This window comes from Chiloscyllium plagiosum, chromosome 11 (assembly GCF_004010195.1).
Source record: "Chiloscyllium plagiosum isolate BGI_BamShark_2017 chromosome 11, ASM401019v2, whole genome shotgun sequence".
Taxonomy (NCBI): Eukaryota; Metazoa; Chordata; class Chondrichthyes; order Orectolobiformes; family Hemiscylliidae; genus Chiloscyllium; species Chiloscyllium plagiosum.
The window spans coordinates 55,914,179-55,925,745 of record NC_057720.1 but is presented as its reverse complement, the minus strand read 5'-3'; the positions used below and the strand labels follow the sequence as shown (position 1 = coordinate 55,925,745).

The 11,567-nt window shown below is 38.0% G+C and overlaps 1 protein-coding gene across 2 annotated transcripts in view; it reads right to left on the bottom strand.

Moving 5' to 3' along the window:
* slc35d1a (solute carrier family 35 member D1a) overlaps positions 1-11,567 on the bottom strand; it is a 67,051-nt gene that overhangs the window by 37,920 nt on the left and 17,564 nt on the right. For both annotated transcript variants that reach the window (XR_006312988.1, XM_043699407.1), the window contains exons 6-7: positions 10,246-10,314; positions 9,241-9,343 (exon numbers count right to left, since the gene is read on the bottom strand). Coding sequence is in view for 1 of the 2 variants with exons in the window: in XM_043699407.1 (XP_043555342.1) it covers positions 9,241-9,343; positions 10,246-10,314 (172 nt within the window). In the remaining variant the exon portion in view is untranslated. The remainder of the gene's footprint in view (positions 1-9,240; positions 9,344-10,245; positions 10,315-11,567) is intronic.

Genomic DNA, 11,567 nt, shown 5'->3' with positions numbered 1-11,567 from the left:
TGGAACACGCTATCAATGTATGTGGAGATGAGTTTGGTGTAACAGGAGCAAGACAAGACGATAGGCCAACCAGAGTAGTCAGGTTTGAGGTTTTTAGGTAGGAGGTAGAATCAGGCAGTGCAGGGTTCCCAGACGACGAGGATGGAAGGTGTGAGTGGGTGATCCCTGAGGTGAAAAGGTTGTGCATGGTCTGGGAGATGATGGTTTGATGATGGTAGGTGAGATCATGGTCAAGGGGGCAGTAGGAGAGAGTGCCCACAGGTTGGCACCTGGCTTCAGTAGTGTAGAAGTCAGTGCGCCAACTACCACCGCGCCCCCTTGTCCACTGCTTGATGGGGAGGCTGGGATTGGGGCAGAGGGAATGGAGGCTGCGCTCTGCAAGGGTGGGTGATTGAGTGGGTGAGGGGTGGTAGGCTGGTTGAGGCAGTCAATGTCCTGGTGGCAATTGGAAATAAAGAGATCGAGGTGGTAACAGGCCAGCAAGGGGTGTCCGGTTGGATGGGGTGTTGGAGGCAGGAGAAGGGATCCTTGACGGGTCGGTGAGAGTCTTGGTGGAAAAAGTAAGCTCGGAGGCGAACAGAGAAGTGTTCCTAGGAACCTTAGGATTGAGATGATTGACCTCCAACACTAAATTACATTCCTATAGCATAGTTATTAAGGTTCTACGTATATCTCATTACACTAAAAATTCCTGCAGACCAATTTCCTGTCCATATGATTTTTTTTTAAAAACACAGCGTATGAAGTATGTAAGGAGTCAAAATCTGCATCTTTGTTTTGTATTGTTGGAGCAGAAGCAGTTCAATAACTAAATCTGTTGGCAGTAAATTACTCATACATTGCTCTTGATAAATAACTGAGAAGAAAGGCAAAAACATTTATACAAGATGTCCCATCATGTGTCACCTACAAAAACTAATTACTTCCCTGCAATCTTATAGTCATAGTCAATAGTAGACACAGCTTCAAACATGTATCCACATTTCCTTAAAAGATGCAAAAAAAATCAAACTCAGTTACTCAATGTTAAAGCATTCCAAGGGAAATAGCTATCAGTTAAATGCAGTATGAAAACTCTCAAAGGTTAATATAGTAATTAATAAAATGTTGGACTGTTGAGAGACAAGCAAGAAACTGAGTTTTAAAATTTAACACAAAATTGTCAAGTCACCATAATCTAGCCTGGACTCAAAGATATTGAATGCAGTAGACAGGAACTTTTTCAGTCTTCAGACATATAACTTGTGCCAAGGAAACAGAGGCTTGCTAATATAACAACTATGTTCATGGAAAATAGCAATAAAACTGTAGACCAGTTAATGTTACATCAGCTGTGGGAAATAATTTGATATCCATTATTCAAGATGAAATCAGATGAATATGTAGAGGCATTTTGGCTATTTAAATACATACAAAATAGATTTATTAAAAGATAAGACATGATTAACAAATCTAAGAGTTATGATTTTTCTAAAGTGACTATTTGAACAGGTAAAGAGAACCTAAGAGATGTAGTGGATATGGCACTTCATGAGGAGTGAGCTGGAGATTATTTTAAAAAAATATTTAAAAGGGCAGAGAGTAGAAAAGCTGGTCAACAGGCAGGGGAATCAAAGGGTCAGGTAATCAGGTGCTGCTGGAACACAGAAGAGTAAGAAATGTGTTCCAGAGGTTAAAGCTGGATATACAAAAAAAATGGTATTCAGCATAGGTGTGCTGTACCAGATTTCACTAAGAACAAAAAGCAGCCAATTTTACAAAAAGGACAATAAAATTTATTTGCAGAACATAGTTGGCAGAGGTATATTCAACTAAAAGCAAGTACAGAACTTAATGAGAGTTATGCATTTTGGCTGAAGACACAAAAAATAGCAGCACTTCAAGAATGGTATTGAGACGGAGGATCAGCCATGAAATGCTGAATGGCAAAGTGGGCTCAATGTTCTGAATAACCTACTCCTGCTCCCATTTTCTATATTTCTAAACTCGTTACAAAGACATGGAGATACCCAGAATTGTAAATGAAAATCTATTTAAAACTTCAATTGTAAGAAAAAACATTTTTATAAAACACTAGCTCAATTTTGTTAAGTAGGTACAAAGTGAAAAGTGCTTATGTTAACATTCTTTAAGATGCAAGGTGAGACCATAATTGAAAGCGAGAAGCTTTCAGAATCCCATTACAGAAAACCACTTAAATCTTCAGAAATCGAAAGTTAATTCATAGAAAGATGTAAAACAGGGAGATTTATGGCTGGGTGAAATTTGAGATGAGATCATTTCAATAAGAGTTTGATAGGATGAATGTTTGAGAAGAGTATTTCCTCTGTATGGGAAATTCTTGAAGCATTTGCAAGTATCTTCAGCTAGAAGTGCCAAGAGGATGTCAATCCTGGTCTTCCCTCTGGAGGTCACCATCACAAATGCCATTCAATTTGATTTGCTCGCATTCTTTGTTTCAACTCTCAGTATGCACTTACTTTGAGTTATATGCATATATTAAACAGAATCTGCCACCATCTTCTACTATGATCTCTTAAATACCTTATAGGCTTCCATGCTGTTTCTAAATCAACCAAATATTATGTCACTATAACACAGTGTAAGAAACATCTGAAGTGAATGGATACATTTTGATTTTAAGCCTTAATCAATACTGATAGGATTCAGCTGTCTGGCCTTCACAAAGAACAAGCAGCAACAACTGCAACAGCTATGGCACTGTAAAAACCATTTTTGAAACTTGAAGATCTGAGTTCCAAGATAAAAGTATCTGAAAGAAGTAAACCAAAGAAACAAAAAGAAAATCACTCGAGTAAGAAAAATGTGTTTCTTTTAAATATGAAGTATTTTTTAAAATCTCAAATACTGAAAAATTCGAACTGAAAATGATTGCAAAATTCTATCAACTTTGAGGATTAGCTTTAAGTTTTCCTTATTATATATACTTGACAATTTCCATCTGTGTTACCATCCAGTCAACCAAGCATTTAATCTCAAGCAGAGTATCCACTCAGTGGATCAGAGCCTGAAAATTGAACACTAAAGAGACACTTGCTTTATCACTCAAAATAGGGTAATAAAGAAGAATGATAAATTTTAAAAAGTTCTTAAATAAGTGATTTCCACACACTTTCACAAGAGAAATGATACAGATATTGCAAAGAGGCAAGGGAAATGTGAAACTCTAAATCAACAGTTTACTTCTGTAGGTTCTAAAATAAAGGTCATCCTAGAAATTCTATTCTGTAGAAAAACAGGTACAAAGGGAGCAAAGCAGAGGCCCTATAAGAATGTAGAAGTGCAGGGCAGAACTCAAGAAAGCAATTAGGAGAACAAAGGCAGGGCATGAGAAAACAGTCAAGATTAAGGAGAATCCCAAGGTATTCTACAAGTATCTCAAGGGGAAGAGAATAATTAGGGAAAGGTTACAACCTAGTAGAGATCAAGAGGGAAATCTGTGCATGAAACTGGAGGATAGTGGCAGAGTATTAAGTACTTCAAATGTCTTTATGCAGGAGAAGGATGCAAGCACAGAATTCAAAAAGATGGACTATGAGGTTCTTGAACAGATTAACACAAGAATTGAGGTGGTATGGAGACTTAATGGATTTAAATGCTGATATATCCACAGGTCCAGATGAGTCGTATCCCAGTCAACTATGGGGATGCAGGAGGAAATTACAAACTTTTAAATCATCTCTAGCTACAGAGGTGGTGCTAATGTGGATCCACTTTATAAGAAAAGGTGGCAGAGACAGATCAGGGAATTACAGACCATTGAGTTTAACCTTAGTGGTAGAAAAATATTGGAGAAAATTAACTTCCATTTAGAGGCAAGGTTTGATCAGGGATAGTCAGCATGGCTTTGTCAGAAGGAGGTCATGACTAACAAGTCCACAGGAATTTTGAGAAAAAGCAACATCCGGATTTTTGAATGAGGATTGTACATTTGACAGTTTATATGGATTTGAGCAGGTCTTTGACAAGATCCCAAATGGGAAACTTGATGAAAACAGCTCATGTGATCCAGAATAATTTGGCAAGATAAATCCAAAATTGGCTTATTGACTGAAAACGCAGCAATGATAGAAGGCTGTTCGTGCGGCTGGAGCCCAATGAACAGTGGCATGCCACAGGGACCAGTACTTGGTCCCTTACTGTTTGTGGTACAGTCAGTTCTGCTATAATGCAGTAGTTCTGTTCTCTTATAATCCTGCATTAAGAAAATCACAGCACCATTTAAACTAATGGGACCAGAATTGGGTTGTAACCAATACAATTCAAATTCGCGTTAATGAAACACAACTACTTACGTTTATAAATTGTGTTGATGAGAAGGTGGTGGTGGGGGCAGTTTGCGTGTGCACGTGCACACACGTCTGGATGGTCGACAATGAGGTGGAAAGTGTCAGGTTACAGACCATGTACAGATTGGACAGATGGGCACATTAATGGCAGATGAAATTTAACCCTGCTAAATGTGAGGTGATCCACTTAAAAAGGAACATGACAAGGGATGGCAAGACACTAAGAAGATCAAAGGAACATAGATACCTTGGGGCGCTTACCCACAGATCCCAGAAGGACACATTAATAAGGCAGTTAAAGAGGCATATGGGATGCTTTCCTTTGTCAGTCATGGCACAGATTAGAAGATCAGGGCTGAAACGTTGGAGCTGTACAGCACTTTGGTTAGGCCACAGCTGGAATACTGTGCAGATAATACATATTTTAGATCAGTGAAGTTCGTCTAGATGGGACCCCATGAATGAACATGCTTGTCAATTATATTCTGACCACCATCGCTGGGAGGGGATACATAGGAAATTCAGAAGGCTATTTTCCTCTTGGGCAGTCTTCAGGATTCAATATAGAGTTCAACACTTTTCGGGCCTGAACACTTTTATGTCCTTTATCCACCAACACCCAAAGGCCCTGTCATGACATGGGGTACTTTCAGTACAGTCAACCCATTTTCACTTATTAGTCCCAATTACCAGCTTTTCTTTCTCCTATTATTAGCCATCCCTTTGTCTACTGGTTTTTCTATCTCTCGGGGCTCCATCTCCACCTATCACATACATACTCTCCCACCTGTCTTGGGCATATAAACCACCTTTTCTTAACTATCACCAGTTCTGAAGAGTCGTCCCTGGACTTAAAATGTTAATCCTGCTTACTCTCCACAAATGCTGCTAGATCTGCTGAGTTTCTTCAGCAACATGTTTTCATTTCACCTGGATGGTGCCTGGGATGGAACACTTCAGCTATAAAAGAGGCTGCATAAGATCGAGTTGTTTTCCTGAGAGCAAAGTAAGTTGAGGGCCTCATTGAGGTGTATTAAGATTATGAAGGGCACAGACAGGGTAATTAGAAAGTAGCTGTTGCCCTTAGTTGAAGGGTCAATTAAAAAAGGGGCATATATTCAAGTGGAAGTTAAGAGGTTTATAGGGGATTGAAGGAAGATTTTTTTTTTCACCCAGAGGGGGTGCACTTTTCAGGAGGCTAGTTAAGACAGACAACCTCTCAGTCTTTCACAAGTACTTGGCTGATCACTTGAAGTGCACAACATTCAAGGTTATGGGCCCAGAGCAGGAAATTAGCGCTAATGTAGGATACAGTAGATTTTTGGTGGTACAAGCTTGTTAGGCCAAAGGGCCTCCTCTGTACTATTCAAAAAGAGAGAGCACATCTTAGTCTGTAGATGAAAACAATATTTCTACAGTCTGAGGAACAATGTACAAGGAAGCTTTGATTCTTTACATACATCATCACATAATTCTGCTGTTTCCTAGATGATCTGCAATAGCTAGTAAAGCATAGTCTGCTGCTCTGATCTGAACCTGTCCTTTTTGCCACCAGGTCCCTTGCCAGACAGGCGAAAGATAAAATAGCAAATGGCAAGTGACAGCAGTCCTTAAGACATATTGTCATAACGTTACAGCAACAATTTAAGGAAGAACTTCAGCCGGACAATCCCTGCATTAACCTTCATGTTCAACTGATCAAATAGCTCTTCTCTTAACCATAAAGTTATCTGCTCCAATATCAAAGTTGATCGTTGAATATTTTTCTCACCTGCTCTTGCAATTTCAGCACAATTGGCAAGGCCAATATTTATTGCCCATCTCAAAATATTCTTGAAGAAATGGTGATAAGCCACATTCTAGCGGCACTATACTCTAATAATATAAATACACCTACAATGCTAAGGGCGAGAGTTCCAAGATTTTGATCCAGAGTTATAGAGGGACCTGTAATGTAGTTCTAAGACAAAACGACGAGGTATAACTTGGTAACGACAATGGCTCCACATATCTGTTGTCCTTATCCTTCTAGTTAGTAGGGGTCACAGGTTTGAAAGGTGCTTTCAAAACAGCATTACCAAGTTATCAAAATGCATACTGTAGACAATAGTAGGATACCAATGAAGTAGGGTACTGATGCTTTACCCTGTATTGAATTTGAGTGCACTCATCCAGACAAGTACAGTATTCCATCACACTCTTAAGTAATGCCTTGTAAACAGAAGGATAGGCTTTGGGAATTAGATGGATAGTTACAGCAGACTCGCAGCTCCTTACACGCTGTTGCATTTACATTATTTTTTTTAAGACTGACCCAGTTTGAAATTGATCTGTGCAACCTTTAGGATGTTAATGGTGTCAGAATCATTTAATTCCTGGTTTAAATTATACATTTGAGCAAATTTTAGTTTTGACTTGGGGACAAATTAAAAGCAAGCAGAAATTAAAATGCCAGAGTTTAGAAATTAGAAGGTGGTACTTCCACTCCCGTCAGTTCTCTCATACCACTTGTTACAGGAACAATCTGGTTGATGTATCACTTAGGATTTGGCTAGCTTGGTCTATCATGGTGCTACTGAGCCACTCATGGTGAAGGATATTTAAATTCCCCTTCCAAATTACATTACGTGCTTTTGTTGAAGTCTTTTCCAATGTGACACAGAGGAGCAGTGAATTATCGAAGATAGTGGATGACAATCAGGAGGTTCTCTTGTTCATTTTGACCTGATGCCATAAAGTTACCTACAGTCTGATTTGTTGAAAACAAATGAGTATACGCATTGCTATATATGACTATGCTGTCATCTCTGATGGGTTGTCCTACCATACCCAGGGATGGGGAATGAGGAGTCTGGAGCCATTGAGTGCAAGAGAGATAACTATGACGGTCAGGTTATGCCTGACTAATCTTCCAAATTTGTCACTCAGGTCTAAGTGAGGAGTCCCAGATGCTAGTGAGGAGGACTTTGCAGTGTTGAGCAGGGTGTTGCTTCTGATGCCGAAGTCAATGGTAGGTGGTCCATCCAGTTAAGTTTCCTTCAATTTCTCTATAGCAATTGTACACAGTGACTTGCTAGGCCATTTCAGAGGACTGTTAAGAATCACTTAGAGTCTAGATTCAGATTTAGGCCAGACCTGTTAAGAACAGCAGATTCATTCCCTAAAGAACAATTTAACAACAATCTGGTGGTTTCATGATTAGTAATGAGAATACATTTTAGTCCAAATTTATACACTGAATTTAAATTCTTCCCAGCTGGCATGACTGGATTTATGTATTCAAAGCATCTGTATTACCAGTCCAATTACCACAATGCTACCACCCTCTACATTATTTAGAAACAAGCTGTTTCTGGCCTAACAGTCTACGCCAGGGTTTATGCTCCAGAAAGCCTCTTCCCATCGTTCGTCATCTGCCTTGAACAGCATAACTATTTTTAGTATACCTTGGGCTTATCCAGCATTCCTCTACATGCACTGATAAATGCATCCCCCATAAAAGACAATAGTGAGCAGTGATAATAGTGAGCTCCATATTCTCATCATTCACTGGGTGAAGAAAGTTCTTCTGAATTTCTTAAGATATTACAAATAGGTTTTAGTTTAGTTCTTTGCTACAAAGCAAATATGTGAATAATTTTGTTCAGGTTGACAACATGAAAGATTTTATTCAGACATCACCAGCCTTCTTTTAAGTGTAAAGCCCCTGTCTGCCTCTCCTGAAAGGTATGTCATATTTTCATAAGAATAACACTGAAGGTTCACCAGAACTGCAATATTCTCAGCACACAAGTAGCTTACACATTTATTAACCAAGTACTCACTACCCTGCTGACAGACCGAAACACCTTTCAACTATCTGTGAGATGAAGCCAAAAAATCATGAATAAACTTCACCATATGCTGAGTTCCCTGCAGAGAAGAATTATTATTTTAAAAACTGTGGCCTGTAATGCCTACATTGCTCCTCTTCCGCAAAACTACTACATGAGCAGACTCTCCATTTAACTATTGCCTGGGCCTTCCATGCCACAAGGATCTGGTCAACTCTGTTGAAAAATCCTAGTGTTATTTCCTTCAACTCATTAAGTCAAGCGAGATGCCAATTTCTGTGCCAGTGATCGGAAGGGAAACAGCAAGTGATGGTGCTTTATCTTCAGGGTTATGCTCATTAGTTCCTCAGAAATTAGCAACTGAGTTATACAATAGGGATAAAATACATTACTGCTACAATACTGGCAGCAACAGTAACAATGATTGCAGAAAAGTAAGAAGTGCATTTGAACTATCAATTGGTGAGATCAATAGAAAACACACTGAAGGGACAGGATTTATACATATGTTATTACATACCTACACAAAATTTTGGAATACACAGCAACAAACATAACCTGATACTAAGCTTTACTGCCCCCAAGGAGGAAGTCTGGGGGCAAGGGGGACAAAAAAAAACGACCTTCCTAATCTTTAACATTATTCAGTCATTCCTTTTGGAAAATGTTTCCATAAACATGGAGAACAGATCCAATTTTGTCACTCATCTCAATTCCTGATTAGCCACATGGTTAAGTTATTATATGCAGGTTATAATTTCTGTGCTGCCACTTCAATACCCTCAAAGAGGCAATGACAGAAAATTGGGGAAGTCAAATTTCACTAGTGTCAATAGTCAACAGCAGAACTTATTCATGCCATGTGTCTTAAACCCTGTTTTTTTTATTTCCTTAGGAAAGCAAAAGCCAAAAAGTGAAAACATATCTGATTACAAATAACTGCATAAGTAGTTTCACCGTAAACCCTAAAACCACAATTGTAAATGGAATATAGTTTCATAGGATTGGAAAGGCTAAATATTTGAAAACTTGGAACATTTTTCAATATTTCAAAATAAATCATCAGGTTTTGAAACAAATTTTCAAGAAGTACTCACTTTTGACTCCAATTTTTGCTTTACGTAAGCTCCATTAGCAGCTGTTAACACATTATTTGCAAGAATATATCCATATCCAAATGAGTCAAATGCCATGTCAGAACTGAAAGAAAATGCAGTGTATTTTTTTGCATTTGTACAATAAAACAGAAATACACAAACCACTAATCTTGTCCTTAGAATATTAATTTCTCAGGAGATCTCCAAGTTTTATTATTTCAAGGACATCAAAATCTTCATCTGAATCCAATATGAAAACTTTCCTGTTCCACATACTTTGATTAATAACCAATTGGCCCAAATCATTCAGTAACCTTTACCAAGTTTTCTAGTGCTCACATTATTCTTAAAATTTTTTTTCAGAAAAAGAATTTATGTATTTGAAAATATAGTTGCAATCCATGAGATCAATGTCTTACAGGGGAAATAATGGGTACATTTTTACTAGCAATCTGGTCACTTGCCTTGTAGATATGCAGGCCACATATCTCCTCCCAAGTAGAGCTTGTTGCCTGAAACTATTGGAGGGAAGTTGACTACACCTAGGGCCCTGGACAAACAGCAATGGCCAATATGATTGAAGCAGAATGGCTATTTCCAAAAAATAGTATCCACAAAGAACTGAGACAGCTCCTGTCCCACTATTCTCAAAAGAGAAGCGAAGCAACTGTAGCCAAGAAAAATTGTACAGCCAGATTCTTAATAAAATGGACACTGAAAGAGACAAATTAAAGATCATAAAAGAATGAATTTTAGTAAGTAACTACCTGAAGTAGGTGTTACGGTGCTTACTTTAATACATTAAATTCCATTAATTCCATGATCTTTTCTTAAAGAGAATGCGACTAATATTTTTTCCAAACAACATAAGTGAGCAGGACAATGAGATGGGAAATTGGGATTACACTCAATAAACAGTGCACAGAAAAGCCCAGACACACTTGCTGCGTTAAATAGGCAGTATGCTGTAATATTCAAATGATTCTATGAGTTAGCCAATCTTACCTGGCAGCAATAAATGCACCAAGTATCATTGCAAAGACAGTCACCTGTACAGACCAAGAGAAGTTCTTACTGAAATTCGGAAGAAAAAAATAATTAGCTTCACATTTGAATGTGATTGAATTGCTTGTGATGTTTCTTCCTTTGAAGGCTTTATAAATGCAAAGGTGCAATAAGAAACAAATGAGAAATATTTTAAAGCTAGGTTATTATTACATCGATTTTCAATAGGATAAACATTTCCAATCATGATTCACAGCAACGAAATAGTAAGAAAAACTCTCAAATCTTAAAGTAGTTTAATGTATTATACAATATTCTAAGATTAAAATAGCAATAATTTGATTACATACATGCAGCAATGATAACACCAAACATACTATAGGATGACAGATCGTGGGCAGATAAATCAGAAGGCAGAAAGAGAGGCTAGAAATAAGAAATAAGGCAGGTTCAAGGAAAAGGATCTTAACATTTTGAAAGATCAATTTCAACTACTAGACAACAATCTTGACAATATTTGTGCTTCTATTCAGTCTGCATACAACTGCAGGTGGTTGGATGCCCAACACTAAAGCAGAATTCTCTAGTGCACATGTTTACTGTTTTAAACTGTAGATTTTCTTGCATAAGTATTGATAACATCCTACTTTAAAACTACAAAGAACTTCCCAAATGGCTTCCCTCCTAATTAAGACAATGCAAACTATGTTTACTTGTCTTGACACTGTATTATAATACTTACTTATTAAAAAACCCATTATATATTTAAAAAAAGGAAATGTATATTGGTAGAAAATTTTAAGAATGTCATGAGGCAAGACCCAGCATTTAAAGAAAAATGTTTTGCTCATCTAGATTTCTTCTACTCCCTTATTTGAGATTACTCAATCCTCGTGTCAGAGAATTAACCTGGCTAGCCCTGCTATTATACTTTTGGTGATGAGCCCAAGATCATTAAATGCTCTTAATAATTTAGACTAGCAGAGGCCCACAGATAATTTGTGGTTAGGTTAGCATCCTTGTTACCTGCTTATAGTCATAGACTACTAGACTGTTTCCTAAATTAATAAATGACTGCTGGGCTCAAAATCATTAAATGATGAGTGTTTCCTCGAAAGCTACTTTCTGAACTTATAGTACCAAGAAAATGGTCTTAATCCAGGACAACTTATTTAAGATTGCAAGCGGGCATCAGAGCCGCCCCGCATTTGCCATGGGGCTATGCCTACATTGGTAAAACTATAGGAATTCATTGTGTTTTAAACGGCAGCCGCAGCTAAAACCCACAGAACTCAGCAGCTGCCGGTCCGCCCACGTGACCG